The sequence below is a fragment of the Zosterops lateralis genome (genome assembly GCF_965231275.1).
Source record: "Zosterops lateralis genome assembly, chromosome: 16".
In the NCBI taxonomy this organism is placed as follows: Eukaryota; Metazoa; Chordata; class Aves; order Passeriformes; family Zosteropidae; genus Zosterops; species Zosterops lateralis.
The window spans coordinates 3,029,742-3,056,840 of NC_139776.1; the positions used below are offsets into that span (position 1 = coordinate 3,029,742).

At 48.1% G+C, this 27,099-nt stretch overlaps 1 protein-coding gene across 1 annotated transcript; it reads left to right on the forward strand.

The window, feature by feature from the left end:
• The first annotated feature begins 11,266 nt into the window (after positions 1 to 11,266).
• On the forward strand, positions 11,267 to 25,797 carry RBM38 (RNA binding motif protein 38). The gene is made up of 4 exons (XM_083873234.1): positions 11,267 to 11,513; positions 12,131 to 12,254; positions 12,875 to 12,929; positions 24,367 to 25,797. Exons 1-4 carry the CDS (start codon positions 11,346 to 11,348, stop codon positions 24,665 to 24,667), a joined length of 648 nt encoding a protein of 215 aa, XP_083729360.1. The 5' UTR covers positions 11,267 to 11,345; the 3' UTR covers positions 24,668 to 25,797.
• The last annotated feature ends 1,302 nt before the right edge of the window (positions 25,798 to 27,099 follow it).

Consider the following 27,099-nt stretch of genomic DNA (forward strand, 5'->3'; position numbering starts at 1 on the left):
TTAATGAAATGTATTTCAGAAAACTAAATAATTGGCAAAGTTTGTCTGCTAAAGCCTTTCACGGGTGAAACAAGACATGTTTGCACAATGGCAGGCAGGCAGAGTATTGATTTACCATCTGCCACAGGAAAGGCAAAATCCTGAATTGGTGAGTGCTCCAGTTCAGCTCCTAGGCCAGAAACATTGAGTTGTTCTGCAGAGAGGTGTGGATTTGAGGTCGAGGTGGGATTAAGTTTATGTGGGATATTTCAATAAAACTCTTGTTTTGGCCTGGCTCAGTTTGTTGGTGAAGAAATGCTGTTTGCAGATGAGGTGTCTGGGCAGCTGCCCACGATAAGGAATTGTGTCAGATCACTATCATGAGGTTCTACACTATCTGGCCTTTGAAATTATAGAAACCACTGATTTCCAATTTGTTTGCTTTTTGCAGAGATAAACCTGAGCAAAATGAAATAGCTGTTAATTTTTAAGTCTCCAGATTGACTAACTAAGTGCCATTTGCAGTCATTTGGGTAAAACTGATTTATTTCAAAAAGCTTTGATGCAGATTCACCATGTAAAGCATTTCCCCTGGGTTATCCAGCTTTACCAGCCAGGTGATGATGCTCATCTGGACCTGCAGCACACAAAAATGACTGGGACAAATTCAGAACGGGAACAATCCCGCAGTAACTTTGTGTAGCCCGGCAGCTGCAGGATGCACAGGACGCTGCCGTTTGCAGGAGTTGCTGTAGCTCTGCCGTGGTGCCAGGCGATGGCAGTGCTGATGGCTCTGAGCACAGCCTGGGGAGCACGCCTGGGGTTGTGCACGGGGCTGGAGTGCTGCTGGAATCCAAGGTACAGCTATTTGGAAAAGCAAGTTATCCCAAAATACTCAGGGAACAGAAGAAGATGGAAATAATTGCTATTTTTGAGTTTTTCAGAAGTATACCTGGTAGCCATAAACATAAACCAAGTTTTAACTGTGCAATGCTCTTTTAGCTGCTCAGTGAGACATCTGACCAAGCAGGTGATGTATTTGTTCCCCTTCTCTCACTGCCAGACCCTGAAATTCCTCTGACCCAAGTCAACCAAACATGTTTCTCCTTCCCCTGGCTGCTGGCCTCACAATTCCTGGACTCCAGGCTGACTCCTCCCTTCCTTGCTGGCCTTGAAGGTCCCAGGCTCCTGAGGTGCTGCTGCTGAGCCCATCACTCACAGGGAAATGTAACAGCACCCAGGGCTCTGTAAAATTATGGAGTTAGAAATCCTCAGTGGGGAGCTGGAACCCAAAACTGCTGCTGGACAGTGACCTGTGACCCCTCATGGCCACAGGTGCCCCCACTGTCCTCTGCTTCCTCAGGACTGAGTGACTCACTCTGGCAGGATTTCTCTATGATTGTTACACTGATACACTAAACCGTGTGTTAAGATCCTCAAACTTGCAGAGGGTCCAGAGTATTAAGAAATTATAAATTCTGTATTGTGCTGTTTACAGATTGTACCATATTGATGATACTTGTAGAAATCTTGTGCCATACCAATCATAAATTCTGTTTTGTGGTAATCAGAATATCCTGCTGAGAAAACCTTGATTGTAACTACAATTTAGTGCTGTCTTTATTCTGCCAAAGACTCCTAAAAGAACCCATCTGTCCCCTTAGTGTCAAGTGTAACAGATGTAATTCAAAAGGAAAAAAAAACCCAATAATATTTGTACTGATAGAATATTGTCTTTGCACACCTCAGGCTGTGAGTTGGAGTTGGTAGAACTGTATTTCATCCTGGTTTTCAAAAGCTGGAAACCATCTATTTGCATTTCCAGGTAAGCTTAGCACTGCAGGGCCCATCCTGCTCTCAGACACAGGACAGCCATTCCAGGAGAGGAAACTGCTGCTGTTCTTCCCTTGCCAGGTCAGAATAAAGGGAGCAACACCAGCTGGGTGGCTGTGCTGCTTTCAGCAGACGTGCTGGGACTGCCAGGGTGCTCTGTGTGCACATGGAGCAGCAGCCTGTGCTCCCAAGGATCTGCACAGGGAACAAGCCCAGGAGAGCAGAGCCCCCGGAGTGGGACATCAGCAGTGTGAGCTGAGAGTGGCAGTGACTGCACAGCCCCAGGCAGGCTGGTACCTGTGCCAGTTTGATCTCACTTCTTCCTCATGGGCAAAGCAAACTTCCAGATGTTTGCAGCATTTACCTGCTTCTGAAAATAGGGATGGTGCTACCACTTGGTTAAAGTAATTCACATTTTTAGGTTGTAAGGTAATATGAGGCTGAGGCGGCGCCACAAAAGGGGACCGTGTGCCTTGGGAACACTCGTGCATGGACAGAGCAATTCCAAATGTTGGTGTTGCATCAGTTCTGCAAATGCTTTTTGTTACAGTGCATAAAAGATACAATACCTGCCAGCATTAGCTTTGTAAAGAGAGACCGTTTTCTTCTGTTGACTAATTATCCAGTGAATATATTCAGTTTGAAGGGACACTTCAATAATTTAGCAGGCATGTGCCAGGTAATACAGGAGCTTTTGTCTTAGTGGTGGCACAGATCTTGAGTTGTGTGTAACCCAACCCCTGGTTTACGTATTCAAGGAAGTGTTTGGTATAGCTCCTGTATCAGGTGCCACTGAGAGCAGCCCTAGATAAGAAATTGAGGTAATGCTCTTCCTTGGGCATGGGGAAAGTTTACCCTTTGCTGCCCAGGGTGTCTTTTGCAGGCAGTAACTGCTTTATACGTGTCAGGTGTGGATATGCTGAGAGCCAACAGTGAGTTTGTTGTAGGAATAGAGAAATGCTGCAAACTGCATGTTAAACACCCAGGTCAGCTAGGACTGTCCTTGGGGGGGTGTTAACAAATGCTTTGTAGTTTGACAGGGAATGTTTGCTGTCATTAATGTTTCTTAAATGCAGATTGTTGATTTGCTGGACCAGACAAGGAAAGGGATAATGTTCTGTTCCTGGGAACACTATGAAATAAACTCAAATAATGGATTTTCTTCAACACTTCCCAAGGTATTTCCTCACAGTCATGCCATTTCCCAGAAAGGTGAAAGCTCAAATATCCTTTTCTGACCCACTGCCAACTGGTTCAGCCACCTTCCTTCCCTTGCCTATAAAATGCAGCTTTGCTACTGATCTACATCAAAGGCAGATCCATTTTGTTTAGAATATGCCCTGATTATTGCACTCAATAAAGGGCAGAGATAACGCAGGAGCACAAACTACTCTCAGGTAACTAAACTGGAGTTCAAATAAATCCTCACAACCTTTTTTGCTTTGGAAGGACAGCTGCCTGCCATGCTCCTGCTGGAACAGTGGGATTTATATGGAGTCAGGTATCACTTACTGACAGGTAATTGCAGATACCTGACTCTTTTCCTTGGAGGTCTCCCTTTCCTAAGTGATGTTCATTCCTGGTCTGTAGCAGCAGGGTTTCAGACAGCAGTTGGTCGTTTAGGCATTCATTTTTAATTTATGGAGCAGCATCCATATAATTGTGAAGAAGAACATCTACATTTGTGGAACATTGTAAGAGTTCAAACATGAGTATGCAGCACTTCAGAAACACTTTCACTGGGCTGAAACAGCTTTTCAAAAAAACCCCACAGAAAGATGGCAAATGTCTATTCAAAGAGAACAGCTTAGCAAAACCTTGTCATTCAACCTGTGTAGCTTTTGTTCAGCCATTCCCTGCGTGATGCAGTTGGAGTCATTCTGCAGTGCTGACCTGTGTCTGTCACACTGGCTGAGCTCATCCAGTTCACCATCTGAGCACCTTTCTTTGGTGGTCCTGCAAACAGCAGCAGGGAGAGGAGAGAGAGGATGATTAAACTCTCCAAACTATTCCGAATGTGGCTTGGCCCAGGGTAACATCCCCCACCAGTGATCTGCTTGCTTAACAGGCTTCCTTATGGATGGTGCTGTCACAGCCACACTTCTGGAAAGGAAACAGAAGAGTGGGTTTTTTCTCCTCTTAGGCTGATGAAAATGTCCTTTGAGGTGAGACTGGCCCTGGCACCCCAGGGCTGGTAAAAGGAAAACCATACCCCAAGCAGCAGAATGGATTTCCTGGTTTAGTGCAGATCCATGCACTTCATTCACGAGCTTGACTTCAAAATACAGAGCAGCTGATCTGCCAGTCTTTGTGTCCTCCTGAGAAGACATCTAAACCCTTCCTCTTTATTGTCTTGCACCTTTCTCTGTGTGCTTCCCCACTAACTAAAGGCATGATGGGCACTAACTGGGCCGTGTGATTCAGCAGGAAGTGGCCTGGCTTTGTTTCACTTGTCATATTCAGCTGATGTCATTGTCCTGTTGCAATGTTGGGGACATCGTGTTGCTGCCTGTTGGGCTGTTGATGGCTTTTCCTCATCAGGAACCACTGCTCCAGCAGACTGGATGTGGATGTTGGGCTGTCAGGAGCCGGATGGAATTGCCCGAAGTGAGCTCTGACCCTTCCAGTCAGGGATTGTGCTGCCCTGCTGTGGCACCATCACAACTGATTCTTTTTGTCAAAGGCCCATTTGGGACTTTTTGAGATCATGTAGAAGCTGAATCATCCTGCCCAGATTTCAGTGCAGGTAACTCTGTTTTTCTGTTTAAATACCTTTCCAGGCTCCATGGATAAAGCTTCTGTATCCAGTGCTGATAGGTTGGTTTGTTGTCTTGACATTCCAATTGTGTTTATATCCTGGTCAGAGCCCCTGCAACGAACCTTTGCTGCCTTGTGTTTAAATAGAGTAGACATGGTAACTAGAAGGCTCTAAAGAGTTTCAAACAAAACATTTAAGGAAGGTTAACTGCCATGCTAATTTTTTTTTCTTTCTTTTTGTGTATGTTCTTCTGCACCTGGCCAGGTTCATTGTGGGCATTAAATACCTTCTAAAAGTACCACAACTGGAAAAGCAGCTATCAGAGTAGATGGATTGTTTATCTCATTGGATGTGATGTGATAGAAGAGTCTGGGTTAGTGAGGACTAAAATACAGCAACCTGGAGAAAAGGACCATGAGGAGATCCATGGGTGAGACCTGGGCGTGCTCACCTGTGGGAAGGGGGGAATAGAAATTGGGTCTGCCCCAATGCTGTGGATGTGTTCCAGCTCTGCAGTCACTTGTCTGTTGCTGTTAAGGATATCTGTTGTGTCCATACAGCTGTGCTCTACATCCCAGAGCTGAGACATCTTGTTTAATGTTCCTCTGTGTCCTGACTCTTCCCTGGTTGGAGTGGGTGGACAGTCCCTGCTCAGTTTGTGCCTACCACGTGCACTCCCATGAAAAGGTCATGAGATGTGGCCCTGGCAGCTTTGGCAGAGATTGTTAGAAGCCTTCTGGCATTTTCTTTTTTTAAATCAGAAAATACCACTTTAGTTTTAACATAACTCCATAAATATTTGAAAAAATATATAATTATTAATGCTATTTCAGAAGTCCTTACTTTTTCTGCTCCCTTTCTTTAAAGAATATTAAATGACTTCTTGCTCATTTTAAAATGTAGTTTTATGGTTTTCAAACTTCAAAAGTATGAAGTTACAATTAATATTTTCCCAAAGTACAACATAAAATTGAAATAGCAAAAATATTTGTTTAACTATTTTGAGATGTAGTTTGCATGTTTGACTCAAATGGAATGTTTTTTTCTAAAAAACTTCTTGAGAGAGGAAAACCCTTCTGATAATTAAATCCCAGCCTGAGAGAGATGAGGCAATATTTTTATTAGAGACAGAGTTTCTGTGCAGGAATTCAGGAAAGGAGCAGTGTCTTTATTGGAGGTTGTGTTTAGCAGTTGATAACAAGTGGTTTCATCTCCTTATCCTTCTCTCCCTTCTCCCAGATTTGGGGATACCTGAGCCAGTTCCCGAAGAGACTCTCCCTCTGTGACATCACCAAAGGCAAATTTACAGAAATGGGCAGTATTTTGCTCTACACATTTAACATTCTGCTGAGCTGTAGATGCTGTCACAGCAGGAAAGTGTTTTCTGGATCCATCTCACAGCTCCTGTGCCCCAGTGCTTACTGCCAATGGAGGAGTTGTGGTAGAAAATCTGGAGAGAATCTTGTGTCCCAGAAACCACCATGAGCTGTTTGCTTTGTTCCTTTTCTGCTCCTAACCCTTTACCATCCCTTTCCTGCCCTCTATGAAGTAAAGAAGAAACTAAGATCAGCTGGTGAAGGATTTCCTGGATTCCCTGCATGATTTAGTTGCATTATGAACATCTGCACTTTTCATTAGTCATTCACTAAGACAAAGAGAGATCATCCCCAGGCTCACAGGCAAGGCAAGGGTTACCACTGCTCTAGGCCAGGACATTACAATACTGACGATGACAAAACTATTTGGCAGAGATGCCAACAATGCCAGAAAACAAGCCACCATCCTAATCAAGGGCAGTATTTTGATTGCTCAGAAAGCCAGCCCAGCTCCCTGCTGTCACACTGTGACAATCCCCAGCTGGCAGGCCCGGGCTGCATCCCCAGCCCAGTGTCATTCCAGCTCCCCAGAGTGCTTTGCCAGGGCTGGGGAGAGTCTGGACACACAGCTCCCAGGAGCTCTACCTGGATAAACAGTGATCTGGACATGGTGGAGGAGAAATTCCCCAAGGACAGGGTAAAAAGCACCAAGAAATGTAGGTGTGACCACTCAGGGTGGCTGCAGCACTTCTTCACCACTGAAGGGTCACCTTTCCTTGCTGATCTTGTCCTTCCTGGTCCCAAACAGGTGCTTCATCCTTCCCCTGACACACGTGGCTGGCACAAGGGCACGTGGAAGGAAAAGTGCCAAGCTGTGCTCTGAGAAACCCCTGGGAAATGGTGATGGTGGCACAAAGAGCAAAGCACAAGATCCCTGAATATGAGACATTCTCCCAGCTGGCAGTTGCAGAGGTATGAGCAATGTGATGGCACAGCCTCTTAGTTTCCTTGGCCATATTTTATGCCTTTATTTTCATCTGGACTTATATCCAAGGCTTGCAGTGCACCTCCTGGGGCAAGACCCTCCCAGCAGTTATGAGCTCTGCAATGTCTCTCCAAGCCTCTTCTTTTTCAGGAATCTTGTCTGCAATTACCATGATTCTATTTGTCCCTTGTCATGGCACAGATGTGCGGTTTTCATTTTGTGAAGGGACATCAAATGGGAGGGCAGGAAAGTTTGGGGAAGTAGAATTAGATTTTTAATGACATTTCCTTTTGCCACACTCTAACACATGCTTGTGGTCCAGCAGAATTGAGTGAGGTATCCCATTTGTTGTTCTCTCAGTCTCAGAGTTGCCAACATCCATATCCATGTGTGTTTTTCTTTTAATGCAGGTTACTGGAACATTAAACCAGATCACTCTAGATGTCCACTAGAGCTGATGGTCTGCTTGTGTGTAACCAGTGTAGCCAGCAAAAGGAAACAGAGCTGACAGAGAATCTCCAGTTCTGGAATATTCAGAAGAGGAAAGAGTCCTATTGGAAGATTCCTACAGAAACCAAAGCCAAAAAGCAGCCCTGATTGGGAACCTCCTCTGCTCAAGTTACAAGTGGCCCAAAGAAGAATGATTTTCATTTTTCAATTGTTGTTGCAGCAGCAGCTCTGGGTTAAGCAATGGTTATGGTGTGCTCAGGGCACCAAACCAGAAAATCTGAGACAGAGGGCCCAGATGCAGAATTTCCTGCAATAACCTAAACCAAATGCCACTGGATGCAGCTCCCCTCAAGATCTCCCTGTTCACAGCCTCGCTGGTGGCCAGCATCCAGACTGAGCATTAGTAAAACCAACAAACCAAACAGTTCCCACAGTGAGTCCCTCTCTCTCCAGTTAAGTTATTTAACTGTGGAGCTTCTAAGGGGGATGTTTCATCTGCTGTTGTTGCAATAAGTGGGTATCCATGGCAAAACCCAAGGGCACTGCCCTACAGCAATGAAGTCTTGGCTGAGCAGCAGCAGGAACTGGAAAAGGTCAGAGCTCCACAGTAGCCCTACTCCATTTTAAAAATAAAACCCATCAGTTTGCTAATAAATGAGGCAGGTTCTTCAGTGGCTTGCAGATCAGACCTGGGGTGTGTCAAATCAATTTTCCCAAAGACACTGATGGAAGAAAGGAAAATGCTCAGACAAGTCTACAAAGAGAGCACCACAGAGCTTCACTCCTAAGGGAGGGACAAGAGCTTGAAAGGACTTTGAGGCTTTGCAGAAGCCAAGGAACAGGGGACATTTTCCCGGCTGCTCTTTCCCCACCTCTGTCCTGTTCTTGTACTCCCAAAGGTATAACTTTGTTTTTCATTCTTTAGGCAGGGACCATTCTACATGCTTCTGTACCTGGATAGTTTTGCAGTGCCACCTTCTCTAGGATTTTCAGTGGGATCCAGCACATTGGCTTGGTGACCTGCAGCTGTTCCATTCCACCTCTTGGGTAATGCTGCTGAAGTCCACCAGAAGGTGCCTTTGTGAATCAATTTTGCATAAGCCTCGAGGAATGTATTAACATGTAAGTAAAAACACAGTGAGTCCTCTTAACTGTATTGAATTATCATCAAATTAATCTTCCCAATCTGAATGAGAATAGGACGCTCTGAATTTGCAATACAAATTCTGTATATTAAAGATATGGATGGTTGTACACCCACTGCAAAAGTGACTTTTCTCCCAACCTCCTCATTGACTGACCTGTGTAGTTTAATTTCTTGATAACTACAAAGGATTAAATGCAATCCTACAATAGCTTATATCAGATCTGTGTTCTCCTTCTTGCTTGCAATCTGCTCTTGGATTTGAGCTAAGCAATGTCTTGCCTTCCCCAAGGCAGCTTTGTACTTTGAGATATGCCTGTCTTTGCAGGAGTTATCTCTGACCAGAGAAAGTGGAAATATATTCTTCTCTTCTCACGTACCCCTGTTGTTGCAGTAAAAGCACAGGGAGGTGTCAGCAAACTTGGCTGTGCCAAGCTCCTGCAGTTTGAATCTGATGGCTGGATTTTATCTGTAGGTGTTTTGAGATGCTTTTTCACGAGAACGAGGCAGAAAAAAAAAAAATAAAAGCAAATTAATTAACTTCCATAAAGTTATCCTCACTCACTTTCTCTTCCCTTTCCCGCTGTGTTTGTGGTAACAGCTCATTAGAGCCCGTGTTTGCAATAGCTGCACCGTGAGACAGGAGATTTCATTTCCCGTCCTGCTTTCCAGGATGTGGCAGCACCGAGGCCGCCTCCCCTGGCCACACCAGCATTACCGGGGGTGGGTTAGTGGTGCCCTAACCCCCTTCTTGTTCTGATCTGCCTGTAACAGAACTCCTCTTCCTGCCTCCAGGAAAAAAACAGGAGCTGGGATTTCCCCTTTGAGAGATGTGGAGCTCATGTTTAAAGAAGAAAAAAAGCCTGTGGTGTTTTTCCCCCAACTTGCCCAACATAAGCAATGAGAACAGAGATGCTGCTGGTCCCTCTGGAGGACTTTCCAGCCCTGCCTGCCCTGCAGAGGAGCCGGAGTCTGGGTTCGATGGTTTGAACCTCTGCCATCATTTGGAGCAGAATGAAGTTCTGTAAAAGGACAGTGACTGGATGCCAAGTGGGTTGTCATTAGCTCGGGCAGCCCAGGAAGCAGCTGATGTGCAGTTTGTGGTGGAAATCATGCAGACACAAGGGGTGACTCAGGGATGGAGAGGCCCCAGCCCCCAGCCCAAAGGTGTAATCCCAGGCTTGTGTGGATGGACCAGGGACAGCTGGTGGCTTCACAAGACACAAAGGCTCCATGGGCCATGCATTTGCAGAAGGCTGTCAATTTTTCAGTGATGTTGGGTGTTGCTGGCCCAGCTCCATCTTTCTCCCACAGCAATCAAAGGAAATGTGCCCTAGTCTTGAAGTCTGGTGCTTCAGGACTGAGAAGCTTAATGGCTTTCTTTGGCTTTTTTTTTTTTTTTTTTTTTCCCCTCTCTCTTTTATGAAGCATAGGGTGTTTAGAACTATGGAAGCGATGCAAGAAAAATATTAATGAATAACTATGGAGTGCAGACATTAATGCATTCCTTTCTCTTGAAATAACTGGCTTTTCTCTGTGGGGTCTGTAACAAAAAAAAAAAAAAGTGTCTGCAGAGTCTGAACCTGCTGTATAGAAGCCAAAGTGGATGATGATTTAGAACTTCACTGGCTTTTTTTTTTTTTTTTTTCCTAAAATGTTATCTCTGCATTTATCATGTTGCAAAAAATCTCTTTCTGATAAATGATAAACCTAAAGCACAGGGGCAGCTCTTGAGAATCTGGGTGATAGGAAGTATGAATGATGATTTTTGGGATCTTCTCCCACACTCCAAACTCCAACTGATGCTGGAGAGGAGGAATCAAAGCATTGCAAGCCCTCCACCATTGGAACTCCCCAGTGGTGGGTTCTGAAGGACCAAACAGCTTTTCAGCTTTTGTTTTCCTGCAGTTACGGACCAAGGGCTACATGCAGCAAATAGGGGGCTGTGCTACAGCAACAATTCTCGCAGGTTTGAATCACAGTCAGGGCAGAAACCTGCAGGTGAGGCCAAAGGCAGTGGCACTTCACAGCAGAAGCTGCCCATCCTTTCATGGAACAAAATGCAAGAGGAGGATGGTGGAGAACCCCATCACTGACCACCAGTGGAAACGGGAATGGCGCATCCCTGTCCCCAGGGGCTGCACAGGTACATAGCCAGGTGCCCAGCGGAGAAGCAGGAGGCTCAAGAACCCGCTTGACAAAGATACTTCTGAACCTTTATTCACTCCGTGCCCCCTCCCTGCCTGTTCCCTCTTGCCGATTGAGTCCACCACCACCCCTTCCTCCATCCCTGCCTCCTGTGGTGCCACACGGGCTGCGCACGGCTTTGTCCCGCTGCCCGAGCCCGCCAGACACCAAAGCCCCGCCGTTGTGATGGTTGTGCAACAGCAGCGGGCTGGGGGCGCGGCTCTCCCGCCGCCCGGGCGGGCTCTTTGGCGGGCTCCCGCTGCCTCTCCCGCCCGGGGGGCGGCGGTGGGATCTCGGTGCGGAGCGGGCAGCGGGGACCCCCGGGCGGGGCCGGTCCGAGGGGGGCGGCGGCGGGATCTCGGTGCGGGGCGGGCCGCGGGGACCCCCGGGCGGGGCCGGACTACGCGCCCCGAGCGCCCCTGCGCGGATGGGATGGGACGGGACGGGACGGGAGCGGAGCCGAGGGCGGGGCCCCGCGGCCCTACAAAGGCGGCGGCGGCGGCGGGGCGGCCGCTACTCCCCGGCACCGGCGGGCGGGCGCGGGGCCGCGCTCCGGCTCCAGGCGCGGCCATGAGGCGGCTGTGAGAGCCCCCGGACCCGCTGCCTTCGGGGGGCCGAGGGGGGGCTCGGCGGGGCGCGGAGGGGCGGGGAGGGGAGGGTGGATGCCGGCCGGGCCGCCGCTCTCCCGGCACCATGCACACCGTGCAGAAGGACACCACCTTCACCAAGATCTTCGTCGGGGGGCTGCCCTACCACACCACCGACTCCTCCCTCAGGAAGTATTTCGAGGTCTTCGGGGACATCGAGGAGGCGGTGGTGATCACGGACCGGCAGACCGGCAAATCCCGAGGATACGGCTTTGTAAGTGCCGCTCTGCTCTGCTCTGCTCCTCCTCGGGACGGGCGCCGGGGAAGGGGCCGGGCTGGCGACCCCCCGGTGCGGGGCCAGACCCCCCGGTGCGGTGACAAACCCCCGCTGTAGTGACAAACTCCCGGTGTGGAGCGGCCGGGCGGACCCCCCTGGTCCAGCCTGTGCCCGCTGCGGGAAGGAGGGGCTGGTCAGGATAAAAGCTGGGCTGGGGGTTCGTTTGGAGCCCACCCGCCCTGGCCGAGGCCCTGCCCCTCCTTCCAGCACCTGTTGCCCCCTCCCGGTGCGCTGCCCCCTCTCCGCATCCCGCCCGCAGCTGCCCCGAGCTCTCCCCTGCGCCGGGGGGTTTTGGGAAAGGCTCCGCCAGCTCCTTAAAAAAGACACGGGGAGGAGGTGGAAGGGCAGGGGAAAACAGCTGGCACCGGCCCAGCGGGGAAACAGGGTTCCGTGGAGTCCCGGCAGCCCTTCCCGGCCCGCCGAGCAGGGGAGGCTGCACGGAGGGAGTTCAGCTCCCCAGTCAAAATAGAACAGTAAATAAACTCCGCTGAGTGCCTGTTGCTGGAGTGTTTACAAAGCGCTGTTGCTACAAACAAGGCTGTGCTCGGTTCCAGGTGACCATGGCAGACAGAGCTGCTGCTGAAAGAGCCTGCAAAGACCCCAACCCCATCATCGACGGCAGGAAAGCAAATGTGAACCTGGCGTATTTGGGAGCAAAACCAAGGAGTATTCAAACTGGTGAGGCATCCAGGAGATCCCATCTCTCTCTGTATTAGAATAACTTGTAAGACGAGGAAACGAGTTCCTCGGGCTGGAACCATCTGATGTGACGATGCACATTTATCTGCCCTCCATAGTTCTGATTGTTGGCCGAGGACGCTGCACAGTCCAGTTTTCTCTCTGCTGTATCTTCTTACTCAGCCCTGCTGCACTAATGTTACCCACCAAAGTTCATGTAACTGCGTTAAAGCTGTTTTCTTCCACAGCTGATCTGTTTGCCCGTTAACCTCTTTGTTAGGTGAGAATTAACAGTGAGATCCACTTTGTCATTTCTCCCTTTGGGTTTAATGGCCGCAGTACCCAGTGTGTAAAATAAGGCTTTATACCCCATTGTCTGTTCGATAACAGCACATTCACACTGGGCTTTCATCATGAATTCCCATCTGCTCCTCGTGCATGTCACATATGCATGTTAAATTTAACTTCTTTCTAAATGGGGCTCTGAATTTGCTCACATGCATAGCAGATCAAATGCAAAGACGTGTGGTATAATTCTGCCTGTGTGTTGCGAGTTGAATGGCACAATGGATGCCATTCATTAATATTTCTTTTTTTTTTCTGAACCTTTTTTTTTCCAGGTTTTACCATAGGTGTGCAGCAGCTACATCCAGCCTTCATTCAGAGACCCTTTGGGTAAGTGGAAATGTTTCCTAACGGTCTGTTTGAAATCAGATTCACAAACCAATTTCCTCATTATTTAAAACGTGTGAAAAAAAAGCCTTCGTCGTCAAGAGTGGACAGTTTCAACAGCTGTTGTTAATGTTCAGAGTACTTTATTTCTGGTCGAGATTTCAGAAGTTTTGTGCATTTGTCAGCTTTAATGTAATTCCCAAAGATCCTTCTTTATCCTCAGTAAATCTTAGTCATAATAAACCCAGTGCATTGCTCGCTGCTTTGCCAACTTCAAGAATTCACAGGAATTCAAATGAATGGAAAATAGTTTCTCTATTATAGTACTTAAGGTGTCAAAACAATTAAGCAAATTCTGTTCTCATGTTTCTCAAATAAGATCCTCTGCTTCCTCTGTGCCGTTTCCCACGTAATAACGCTTAGGATACAGTTTTATCCTAGAAAACAAATTGCATTGGAAACAAAGTCTGTTACTTAATGAAAGTAACATTAGGTCAAAAATTGATTTTGGACAGATGTTATACAAGGCTTGAATAGTCTGCAAAAGTGAGCTTTTGTCTGCTGTTTTCAATAGCTTATACCATCCCTACTCGGTTAGAAAAGTCCTCTTTTTATACATCTAATAGGATCTGGCAGCTGCTCGGCAAAAGACAAGTGTGCTTCACGAGAACAATAGTGACTGTCATACTGCCCTCATTTAACTGTTTAATGATTGATGCAGCTCTTTTTTTACACCATTTCAGAAAGTGAATATTGATAAGGTTTTTTATTATTATTTTCTAAGAGCATTAAGAAAGTAGGTGCATTTTTTAAAGCTTTTGAGCACTGCCCTGGTGTGGTTTTTGTGTGACTCTAATATAAATAGATGGGATTTTGGCCTTTGTCAACAGCAATACTTCATCCCTTCCCTGCTCTCCACTCATTTTTTTTTTTTGGGGGGGGGACTGTTTTGTTTCTTTTTTTTCTTTTTTTTTTTTTTTTCTTTTTTTTAAGGAAAAAAAAATCTGCTAACAATAAAACTTTCATTCCTCTGCCCTTATGGCCGGAGTTGCCAACTGCCTGGATAATCTCACTGCCATGAGTTTATGGATGTGAGGGGCTGTGTTGCCACAATAGTGCACACCCAGTGTACGTGTGCTGTGTGCGGTTCAAACAAGCAGTTACAGCTCTGCTGGGAAGCCTTGGAGAACATCTGCCATGAAATGAAGAGTCTTTCCTTTTTTTGGGGGGGGGGCAAGAGCCACAAAAATCTATGCAGCCACATTAGGCTGCATAGACCAAATGCTGCTTTTTAATAGCTCTCCTTGCACGGGAGCTGCAAGAGCTTTCACAGCCCCCAAAGCAGCAGCAGCACTGAGATGTGAACCCAGAGACTTCTGCATGGGAGTGCAGGAGAGAAGTTGCCAATAAAAGCAGCCTCTGGCAAGTCCTGCCACGCATGGGAACAGAGGAGAGCAAAATGGTGAAGCCCGTTAAAACTCCTCTTGTTGGCAGGAGCACCTTGCAGATTATCTGCAGTTTTCTGGGTGCCCTTCCTACCCTGCAGCCGCAGCTCTTGAATTTTTTTTTTTCCAACAGTTTGCTTTTGGTTTCGCATCCAGAGGAGTGTGGGATCAACTGATTACGTGTTCCTTGTGATCTAGACAGTTCCTGTTGCAGTTCTTAGGCATTGGTTTCATCATTAAACCAGCAGAGCTGCAGTTAGCACATACAGTGGAGAACATTATAAATTATTTATCAGTTGCCAAGAGACAGGAACCAGGAGAATGAAGGGCTGGAGGCAGGGGATTATATATCATTATTTGCAAGCATCAGTAAACAAGAATTTCATTGAATTCAGTCATTGGTGCAGCAGAATCACTGGAAATGTGGGTTTTACAGAATGTGTTTACCTGAGCACCACCTTTACCTGAGCACAACTGGGGCTGCTCTGTGGCTTCTGAGCAAAGCCTCAGGTGCTCAGTCAAGCAACAGAGCTTGGCTGCCACTTTCCTCTTTGTCTCCTCAGTAGACCAACAAAATTAAGAGCCTGCCAAGCTCCACTCTTGCATTCCCTTGAACCCACAATTTCCTTGGCCCTCAGTGGGATATGAGAGTAGATGAGGAGTTTATCAGGGTTTGTCAGTGAACTGCTGTTGTCTGTTTGCACCACGCTGAGTGGATCCTCACCTTTCCCAGAGGAAGCTCAGTGGCTCGGCTGCTTTGCTCCTGGTGTGAGATGTTGCCTGGCTCTCCCTCCTGCAGTTCCTGCCTCTGCAGAGTGTTTGTGCCCAGGGGTGTGGGCATTGTGGTTTCCAGAAGATGATTGTCACGGGGCACAGGGTGCTTGGTGAGCGAGCTGGGCTTGGCAGGGCAGGAATGAATGAGCAGCCGTTACCTCCTGGGCAGTTAACAGAGAGCAAGCAGCCGGTCGTGGCCCAGCTAATCAAACCACAAAAGGCAGGTTTTGGTGAAACCTGAAATGAATGGAAACTATGAAAATTACCCAAACACCAGAGAGGATTATTTATAAACTAAAGGCTTCCCCCCTCCCCAGCCCCAGACACCTAAATGCAGCTGTAAATATTGCCAGGGCTATGCGGAACAGAAAGAGAAACCACGAGGAGCCTCTCTCCTTCCTCCTGCTGTCCTGGCAGGGGAGGCACTTGCACAGCAGACAGCATGGAGTCAGTAGTAAATCCTGTTTGGAAAAGAAGTTTCTAGCTTGTTGTAACCAGAGATCTTAACAGTAATGCAAGGCAAAGGATGTGTCTGTGTCAGGATGACTTGGGGATCTGGCTGCTGAGTTTAGGGAAGCAGCATTGGGCCTGGGGCTCAGCCTGGAGCTTGCAGACTGTGCTATGCCTGGAGGCACCTGGCAGTGCCAGTGTGTCCCTGCAGCTGCCATGCTTCATGTGATCAGCTGATGTGACAGAGCTGCTTGGTCCCACCTTGTGGTTCCCTCCTCTGGCACTCTGGAGCTGGAGGCAGGTTTGTACAGGGAACGAGAATTCCCTGGTTCTCCTCTTTCCTTCCTGCTCTGGACACGGGCAGCATATGGCAGATGCATTCCTGTGGCTGTGCCTCAGCAGAGGAGCTATCTGTGTGGGAGATCTACCAGTGACTGAGTAAGTGACTGAGCTCTTGCAAACATAAAGCTGTCTCTTGTGGCAGGATCCAGCTCTTTCCATAGCTGCACATTGGATGTCATTGCTCCAGAGACCCCATCCATGTGTAGTTACTTGTTTTGGTGGCCCCCTGCCCCCAGCCCACATTTGGTCTCTGGCAAGGTCAGAAAGAGTTAAATCCCTTTGAGTTTAAAATTTCATGCGTTGATGCTGCTGCAGTTAGGAAGTGAAGAAAGTCTCTCTTTGTGTCAGCCCAGCCTCCCTCGCAGCTGTTTATCCTTAAAATTTCTCTATTGGGTTAAAAATAAAAGGCAACAAACTTTCATCTTTTCTGTGGTTATGCTTATAAAAGGGCACGTGCTGTGCCCAGCCTCTGTCAGCTGGCACCCCCCTGCTCCACCTTCCCACTGCCCACTTACCCAGAGCTGGAGGCTGCAGGATCCCATCCCTCTCTGCCAGGCTCATGTGGATGGAGCACCCAGCACCTGGTGTTACCCTGTGCCAGGAACATGAAAGCTTAAAGGGGGAAAGGGGGCACTGCCTAAGAAATGTCCAAATCCATTTTACAAATGGCTTCAGCTGCTGGTTATCATGCATGGTGACTGCTGTTGTGACCAGATGCTTGCTAGTTGGAAAAAAATCCCTTTCTTATTTTTTTATTATTTTATTTTGTGTTTTTTTTAACCATAGATATGTATTTATAAGCAGATCGGGCTGCTTTGAGAATTTACTTGAATATCTACCTCAAGATGGTAAATGCTGGTGTCAGACCCAAGGGTTTGGTGTGCCTGTTTTTTGGGTTGGGGCACAATTTGCTCACGTTCTGCCTGTAAAACAATACAAAAGCGTGGTTTGATATAGTGACCTCACACTTGGCTGTGTGAATGATGTGCTGAGCTCAGACCTGTTGCAAGGGACGGGCTCTTGGTGAAGGATCTGAGCCATTCCTGGGCAGTCAGGGCGCCACAGGCTTGTGTGTGATGGAAAGACAGCCTGAGCTGGCTCTGGCTTTGTCTCTACAGCACATGGCTTGAGTTCTGCCATCTTCTCTGTCTGATTCCATTGCCTCTGGTGGATTTCCTGTTTGTCCTCCCCAACACAAGAGCAGCCTCCTCAAGCAGCAGAGACCTGAGTCCTTTCCCATTGGCGCAGGAGCTGGGGAGTGACAGATCCAAAATTCACCTGTGTTGCTTTGGCTGGTGCCACAGAGTCCCAAAGCGGCAGATTGATGCACACGTCTGAATTTCCAGAGCAGCCCAGCTTGTGCTTGATCTCATGTTTCCTTTGAGCAGCTGTTGGCATATGGGCCCCAACTCGTAGTATTAAGCACATGCCCAGTAATTCGAATGATGAATGCAGCCCTGGGCATCCTGCCCCGGCACTGAGGGCACCAGCCAGGGAACCAGACAGTTGTTGTGCTGATAATTTGGTAGCAAGGACACCGGGTCATTTCTAAATACAACTTTTATGAAGAACTTGTTCCCCACGGATGGGAGCAAACTACATACCAGAGCTAAATATACTTCGTGATCACAAAAGATGAAAAGTCCTGGACCTCGCAGTTAAAACTCAGTCTCCTGTTTCTCAGTCTCCAAGTGCTGTAAACAGGGCTGTGCTGTCACTTGCAATTTCCCTGTCACCAGCTTTGAGCATTTTAGCTCTCCTGTGTCAGAGTTGAGCTGCTCTGGCCAAAGCAGCAGAGGCTGGGAAAGCCATGCTGGATCCAGGCATCCCCCATGATTCCAGCTTGCAGGAAGGTGTGGAGGGATTAGATTGAGATGTCTTAAATGTTCTACTACCACAAAGGCACAACTGGCAGCAGAGATCACAAACTCTTAAAATGGAACTTCTTTCTTGACTGAGAAATTACTTAATTATTGTTTTATCAGTGTAGGTCTTCTTTTATCAAAAAGAGATATTTTATTGCTTCTTCCATAGCTGAAGCATTCTACTTCAAAATACTTCATCTCTCCAAGAAAGGGGTTTTGATACTCAAATGAGTGGATTTAGTTAAATGAGTGGACCTTTAATTAAAGGTCAGTGGAAGGGATCATTGTAAATAAAGTCTGTTAAAAATGGAACTAGTTGAAAGTAGTCACTAATGTGTGTTATTCCAGAACTTGTCAGGTACTTCACAAGACTTTAGAGATGTTTCTGCCATTGATTTTTCTCTAAATTGCAGAAGAAAATTGGAGAGTTCAGACAAAGGCAGAATTCTGGGGCTTACTGGGTTAATTCGTTGGAGACCCTGGTTTTTCCTGCCATCCTACCAGGTTCCTCACGAGGATGTTGAAGGATTCAGGTTCCTGTCATGCACTGGTGTGAAACAGGCCCTGTTTCTTCTGTCAGTTGGTTTCTGGTTTGGCTGTGCTGATAACTGGAAAGAGGAGGGGCTTTTCCTTCACTGGAGAGCTGACTGGTTGCGGATAAACTTCCATGTGGCTTTTTCCTTGGTGCCAGATGGCTCTTGTTTCAGGCAGATGTTATCTCCTGCTACCTGAGTGTTTTTCAGCCTGCTTCTCTCCAAAACTATTTTTGGTCTGGCCCAGCATGCCTTTGTTTGGGATCATGGGGTGGTTTTTTTTTTTTCCTTCTTCCTTTGGGTGTGGGGGAAGCAAGATGCAGAGGATAAAGCTATTGAACCAGGCTATAAGTCATGGTGGAGCTCAGCATGTTGATCTGAAACTCTTGGTTGAGCTGAGAAAAAGGATTAGATCTCTGTGAGATGTACTGATGTACTCCCATCTTTGGTTCTGCAGTCTTTTTTTTTTTTTTTTTTTTTTTTTTTTTTTTTTTTTTTTTTTTTCCCACTGACTGCAGTCTGGGACAGTCTGTTGTGGCACATCATGCCTTGGTGATTGCCACTGGTGTGGTGACATCTGCTCCCAGCAGGGAGGCAGAGAACTCAGTCCTGTACCTGTTTGCACAGGCTGCTGTGTAAATCTTCTCAGAGGAACAGAGGAGGATGAGGAGAAGACAGACAAGCAAATTAGTTACATGAGGAGCAAAAATTGTGTTGATTGCTTTGCTATTTTGTGTTTGTGTCGTATTGCAGCAGGTGATGATAAATCCCATGGAGCTGCAGAGTTCATCCTTGTGTGACTTTGAGCTGGCTGGGATAGCTGGCTGATGAGGCAGAAGCTGTTGACATTTCAGTGCATGTTTAAATCAGCTTTAGTAGGGACATTTCAGGAGTTGGAGGTTTGTCATGTTGTGGTTGAAGTCCAGCCCTGTCAGTGGATGGTGAGGGGTCACGGAGTGATCAGGGCACAGCCAATGTCCTGATATGCACCCAAGTGTTAGTGCATAAACTGTGATCTCCTCCTGGAGTGAGAGTCCTGGTGGGCAGGCAGGGACCCTCCGGCCATCCTCCAGCCTCCTCCTCATGCCTGGATTGAGAACAGCACCTGAATTTCTCACATTTCCACAGCCTGTCATCGTGGCTGGGGCCCGTATGATACCTGTGGCCAACCCTGCCTGCACTCCACACACGTTTACTGAGTGTCTCCTCGAGGTGAGTGCTTGCTGGCTTGGGAGTGTCCCTCAGGAACCATTCCTTGGAGTGTGAATTCCACCAGGATGTGTTGCCTGCATCTCCAGCTCTGCGGTGGTGCTGTGGCACTGCCAGTGCAAGTGTGGGCAGTGCTTCCCAGAGCAGCTTTAAACTCAGGAGCCCACTTCAAAATTCACCTTTGGATCTGCTGTGCTGACAGTGGCTGGAGGTGCCACGTCACCAGGGGCTGTGCTCAGCTGGTTCTGCAGCACCCCCAGCACCTCCTGCCATCCATCACGTGCTGTGGCAGTGTGGGTGTCCCTGTGGCAGCCAATGGGTCAGCTCTAGTGGAAATGGAGGCCAAATTCCTGGGGTCAAATGCCAGAATTTGTGCCTTCACTGGCAGACACAAAGGGCTCTGTTTCTTTTATTCTTCAAGGAATAAAAGGCTGGTCGTGGTGGTGGCATTTGTGTGCTGATCTCTGTGAGGCTGCCAATTGCCCTGTGCCCCTCCTTGTTTCCCAAATGCTTGTGTGATGCCGTGTCCCTCCTGACAGAGGGGTGCAGCTGTCTCCACCTCTTCAGAACTGATAAAACCAGCTCCCAGCAGGGCTGGCAGAGATCGAGGGGGTCAGGAACTCCCACCCTGTTGCTCTCCCAAACTCGTGCAGCTTGCAGGAGCAGTTTGCAGGAACAGCACATGGCTCATGTGTAGGAAGTCCTGCAGGATGACAGAGAGCTGAGAGGATGCAGCTAAAGCACATTTTAGGTGTAAATCTGATACAAAACAGTCAAATATATGAAGTGTCTCTGAGATGAGCTCTGCTGGGAGAGCTGCTGATGAGAGCTTGTTCCTCTTCCTCAGTGTTTGGGGGAGAGGTGTGGGACACATTTCCTCCTGACTTGTCCCTTTTTCCTGGTTGCCCCCCAGCCAGCCCTGCCCTGCTGCTGTGCTGAGGAGACCAAGGTGAGGGCAGGTTTTGAAAGGGACTTTTTCATCTGCCTGGAGCCATGGGTGCCTCCCTTGACATGTTTGAACATCTCTACCCAGACCTGCACCAAAACGGGGCCCCTTTTGTTCTGTCCCTCAGCCAAAGCAGGACAGAGCCTGTGTCCCCTCTGCCAGTGACTCTGTAACCATCTCTTTTGTTCTGGTTCAATTCTGGGCAGTGTGGCGTGGTGCCACATGGTCAGGAGCGTGGGCTGGCACCACGAGGGCCCTGCCAAGTCTCTGCTGTCCCTCCTGCTGTCCCTCCTGTGCCACTGTTGCCTCCAGGCTTAGGTTTGACCACGCTCCTTGTGTTGGTGGCCTTTGCCCGTGGGTCAGTGTTGTGCCAGCGGCATCTCATCCATCTGCTGTTCGCAGGGTGACTTTGGTGTGTGGTGGCCACGGCTGATCACTTGGTTGGTGTTTTATAATCACACCTTGTGTGTTTTTTGGTGAAGTTCTCTTCTGGCTGGCAGGGCCCATCATGGGGGTTGGAGGAAAACTGCAGGGAGGGAGGAAGGGAAAGGCATCTTAAAACACAGATGTGACTCATCCTGTAGAAATTCAGATTAGAGTTTGTTGAGTTCTAGAAAGAGAACTCCAGAACAGCTTGCTTTTTTTTTTTTTTTTTTTTTTTTTAATTTATTATCTCCTGAAAGTTCCTCTTCAGAAATAATAGAAGAGGGGGAAATATTTTAAGATTTTCTGTGGATGCTAAATGTAGCCAGCAGAGAACTTCATCCTACTGCACTGGTTTGTTTTGTTTGTAGCTGCAAGTCATCAAAGTGACCTTACTTTGGGTTGTGTGTTTTGTTTTGATTGATGAATTGCCATCTGTCCACCTAATTTAGAAAGACCAAACTTCATAATATCTTGGTTGAAATTTCTAGCTGAAGTATTGAAATCCTACAGACCAAAAGAACCTTCCCTTTTACATTTACGTTCCCTTTAGAAGCAGATCCTGGAGTTGCTGAGTGGGATTTTTTAGTTTGGAGCCAGCTATTGTGAGTGATGTGTGCTTGTGTGTGCACTGGGCTGGTGGGATGGATTTCTGGAAATGGGCCTTCCAAGCTAATGGTGCTTTTTATTCCAAGTAGCACTGAAAAGCTGGATTTTTTCCTTGCTGAAGGAAAAATGCAGTGGAAGATGTTGTAGATTTGCTGTCTCTGAACCCACTGTGGAACTGCGATGAAGGAGCTCTGTGCATGAAAGCAAAGCCAACAATGTAGAGTTTCTTGGGATGAGCTGGGAATGTCCACTCAACCTGATGGCACCACGTCCCCCACCTGGGCTGTGCCAGCTCTGGGGAACAGTTTGGTGGCAGCAGGGGACATGGAGGAGCTGCTCAGACACGGTGATGCTCAGGCTGGATTGCTGGGAGTCTCTCGGGCTGTCCTGGTCTTTTGGTTAGCATAGGTGAAATGTCTGTGGACAGGAAAAGTGTAGGCCCTTCCTCTGCTCCTGTCACTGGATGGTTTTTAGTGGATTGTGCATTTTTTTGTTGCATTTGTGAAGTGATTTTAACTTTGATGGGTCCTTGAGTACCAGGAAGCCTAGTGGCAGGGTGTGACATGCAGGGAGAAGTGAGGAGCAGCCAGAGCATCCATCCCCAGTCTGGGATGAAGGATGTTGGCTGAGCTGTTGATCTGACAGAGCAATAAGGATGGACAGAGCCTGCTCATGTCATACCCAAGGGTCAGAGGTATGCCTGGGGGTGCCTCTGCAGAGCTTTTCCCCAGACCTTGGCAGGCCCAGAGAGCAGCATTGCGCCTCTGAGTTACTTAAAACCAAATGAAAGAGAAAATCCCCCAGTGACAGGCATGAGGAACCTCTGTGTGGGACTCAGCTCTGCTCCTCCAAGAGGAGGTGGCTGCCACTGCCCGGTGTGAGTGTGTGACATGAAGTACCCTTGGGCTGAGCTGGTGCCTAAGCTCCAGCTCTGATTCAGCTGTGCTGGCCTCAGTTTAGATCAGAGCTGAACAAAAAGGGAAAGGGATTCAATGAATTTCTGCTGCCTCATCTCATTCTTGTTACCCACAGGGTGATGCTGGGTATGGTGTGTTTATGGACTGAAGGACTGTGAGGTCCCTCTTGCTGTCCAGGGGTGTCTGGTGGCCTTAGAAGAAGGTTTTGCACTCAAATCAAAGGTTGAGGTGCTGCTCACCATCATCCATCCTCCCTGGGCTTATGGAAGGACTGATTTCAGAGGCAGGGTTGCTGTGTGGGGAGAGGAGAGCAGTCATTCTCTTGTCATGCAGATTGTCTCAGGCAAAAACAAACCACATATGGGAGTGGGAAAAGGAGAGAAAACTCGGTTCAGATGAGCCCTTGTTTGTGAGAAGCCTTTCTCCTGCCTGAAGAGCAGATTAAACCATCCAGTGCTGGTTGTAAATCAAGTGGGAACAGCCCTGTGAGTGGTGGGTAGGAGAGGCAGCCCCAGGTGGACCCCAGCACGCTGCAGGTGGTGGCTGAGATTTAAGATGTACAGGTGGAATGAAAGAAGCCATGCACAGCCCTGTGCCTTGTGAAGAGCCTGTGGGAGGCTTTTAAAAGTGGTTGTGTTTGAAAATGTGCTGTCACACACATCCACACAAAAATCCCCAAAATATTTGAATCTGCATAATCTCTCTGCAGAGTTTTGCTTTGGGGATTTTTTTTATTGGCCAGAATGGGCTGGGTTTGGAGACAGGGTGGCACAAGCTTTCAGGGGATGGCTTTACTTCATTCTGTGGCCTTATGTGGTGCAGTAAGCAGTGGCCAAAGGGACTGTCTCCCCAGGGTGCCCTTTTTGGTGACCCTCTGCCACGCTCTTCACTCCACATGCAAATTCCCATTTTTGCCTGGCCCATGGCAGTTTGTGTGAATGTATCTAAACCTTGAGGTCTGCACAGTTTTTGCCCTTGTTTGAGACCTGACTTGATGTGGGCCCTTTGGAAAATACAGCCCTTTCATTTTGATGCCTTTTTTCCCCCCTTTCCTCCTCATTAGCAGTTTCTAGCAAATTAGTAGGCACTCCTGCATTAATCACCTCCAGGATCTTTTCCATCTATGGACTTTAATTGACTGTGACATTGTTAAGTTCCTCTCAGCAGCACAGCTACCTCAGGGCAGGGGCAAGCCTGGGAGAAGCAACACTTTTGGACCCTCGTGGAAAGGGCAGCAGAGATGCCAGGGGCAGATGTGACAGCTCATGGACACAGGAGTGTCACTGCCCTGCCAGCTACTGGGCAGTGTTACTGGGGGGAAGAAAGCAGCGTTAATATCTCTTGTTTTACAACAAACACCCTGTAGCATTCCCTAAACATCCAGTGTTGTGGAAACATGGTGTAAGTGTGTAGTAACTGATAACACCCGGCCAGGCTGGACGGCCTCGGGCTGTGGTCATTCCTGGTGGGACAATTGGAGAGTGACATGTTGTCCCTGGTGCCAGGAGGTGCCCCACGGGGCCTGTGGGTCCTCAGGACCCTCCACCCAAGAGTGGATGGAGAATATAGGAGGCAGAAAGGCTGGATATGTGGGGGCCAAGGAAATGAGGTGAGCCAGGGGCTGTGTCATGGCCCTCCAGGGAGCTTGTTTTGGTGACTGGCAGCCTGGATAGTGGGAGATACAAGCCGTGGGGACCAGGGTGTGTGTATTAGTAGCAGCTCATGCTTCACTTGGCATTTCTCCCACCTTCAGGTCTAGGAGTGTTTGCTTTTCATCCCCACCCCGGGGAGCACCTCTCACTCGAGGGCAGCACTGCTGGGCAGCACCATTTTTCCATGGCTGATGCACATGAAATTTGGCACGGGAGAAGAGGGGGATGTGCAAGCCAGGAGTAACCCCTGACTCCTCTCCTTTTTTCCTCCACAGGCTAACACCTCACTATGTTTACCCCCAAGCCATCATCCAGCCCAGCGTGGTGATCCCTACCCCCGTGCAGTCCATCACGTCTCCCTACATTGACTACACCGCCGCCAGCCAAGCCTACTCCCAGTACACCACAGCTGCCTACGACCAGTACCCCTACGCTGCCTCCCCCGCCGCCGGCTTCGTGGGCTACGGCTACACGGGCACAGTGCAGCCGCCCATCACCGCCAGCAACCCCGCGGCACCCGCCACCGCCTTCGTGCAGTACCAGCCCCAGCAGCTGCAGCCCGACCGCATGCAGTGAGGGGCCCCAACCCTCACAGGACAATCTCTGGCCTTGCAAGGATGAGGCTAGGACGGCGGAACGACAAAAAAAAACTAATAAAAGAAAGAAAAAATCACCCCGTCCCTTTATTCTGCCCCCCCATCCTTATGTAGGTGCATATTGATGCCTAAGCTATTTATAGTGTTGAGGGCGAACCCTGGATCCTTGCAGTCTTGATTGTGCTTATGAAAAGTGGACTTCTGGTAAGGTTCCCCCCCTCCCCTCCTTTTTTTTTTTTTTTTTTCTTCAAGCTGGACAGATACTGTCTTGAAGATGTTCTAAAAGCGGCTGAAATGTTTCACAGGAAAAACGACAGATTCTTGCACACATCGCGGTCTGCTTCCATCACCTGTGGTCTTCTTTTCTACCCCCCTCCTTCCTTCCTCATCCAGCCTACAATCCTCTTATTTACTGGTGAGGTACAGAGGTACTTGGAGAACATGGAATAAAAAAGCAATCTTATTTTTTGGTTGTACAAAAACTTTGTAATACTCAGAGATGCCTTACAGAAAAAAAAAAAAGCAAAAGAAAAAACTATTTTTTAATATTTATTGCGATTTTATTCGCATGAGCTGTGAATTGCAGACAGAAGAATAGTAGTAAGTATCTGCCTTGTTTAATTCTCATTTTACTAAATTATTGTATGTAGGTAAAAGTTCTTAAGTAATTGCTGAATCACTTCAACATGCAAAAGGGAATATTGGCTTGAAGGAGAGCGGAATATTCCTTTAGTCAACGCACTGTACTATTTTCTTATTGTAATTGTTACTCTGTTAAGATTATCTCAAATTTAGGTATATTTTTAAATGCAAAAAACCAACCAAGAATACTGAACACTTTGTCTACTTTGGTAGATCTTTTGTTACAATGCTGCAACCTATGGAGACATTTACAGTATTTATGTAAAAGAGATTTGGGGCTGTTGGCCAGCAAGGTTTAGGAGAATATCATGAGTGGAGCAATAGAGATAAAGGTGTTATGTCACTGAACAAATGGGTAAATGTAACCTTTTTATGCCTGTAATCCAACAGCCAAATAAAGGAAGAGAACAGGCGATGTAAGTGCATTTCTACAAAGACAGCAATAAACTATTTTAACTTTTAAAATTATTCAGTGCTGTACGGTACCATGTTTGCTTGGCTGCAGTGCCTTAGGGAGTATTTCCCAGCCCGACTGGTCTGGCCATGCTGGGCTTCACCCTTGACTGTGCCGGGGTGGGCTGGGAGTGTGATCTGTGGGACACAGGAATGTGTCCTGCTCTGACCCTGGCAGGAATTGGGTGATGCCACCATCCTGCAGCATGTCCCACATGCTGCCCTTGCTCTGCGTGTCCCTGAGGCACCTCAGGGTTTCTGAGCTCACTGTGGGCTGGTACCAAGTGCCTCCTCACACTGTGGAGCAGAGGGTGGGAGGTGTTGCCATCCTGGTGCAGCTCCAGTGGCAGTAGGGGCAGATCTCATGCCAGAGTTTTCGGGTCGTCATTTTCCTCCTGGTACTTGCTTAAAGTAAGTTGGGGGTTTATTTTTCTAACATTTAATTTCTCTGAAATGGAGAGTGATCTGCCAGAGCCCTGTCCTGGTTAAGGGGATTTACTGAGGATTGTCTCAGATCCAGCAGAACCAGGCAGGTGCCAGCAGCAGAGACACTCTCAGCCTTGAACCTCATTTGCTGCTCTGGCGCTGCATCTGACTTCCCCCAACCAACTTGCTTTGGTTGTTCAGGTTTTGACAGTTACAAACTTCAATAATCAAGCCGTAAAAGTAAATAAAATTCCTCTGTTTGATCACGCCAGTTATCTGGTTCATCTCCATAGAGGTCATGCAAGGCCTGGTGCCAGGAAGGGCCACATTTTTGGCACCAGCATCTGCTGCTGGTTCAGGTGGTGATGCCTAAAGCCATCCTGGGGGAAGAAGAGGATGCCGTAGGATGAAAGTAGAGGCAGTTCAGCACCGTGGCTGCCCTGGGGAGTTTAAATACCCACGGTGGGCATGTCTAATGTCACCAGTGGCCCTCAGAGTAAACAGCCCATCTCGATGAATGGAAACAACTCTCTCTCCTGCTTTGCATGCGTTGCGTGAGAATGCAGATCCTGGAGGGGCTCTGTTCATCCTGCCCGAGGTTTTGCTTACAGCCATGTGGGTGACATTTATTTCCTTTTTAAGTAATTACTTTCTGGATACGCCGTGGGGCTGCCAAAGGAGTAAAGAGCCGAGCGCCGCATCCAGCGCGGCCTGGCCCGGGCCCTGCCTTTGAAGTGCTATCGGGGCTGGAGATTATTCAGCAATTCTTCTTTCTCCCTGTCAGGACTCCTTTCTGAGGAGAAGGGAGGGGAGGATTTTTGGGTGGGGGTGCTGGGAGCACCAGCCCAGCCACATTGAGGTGCCCGTCCCCAGGCAGTGAGTGGGGCCTGG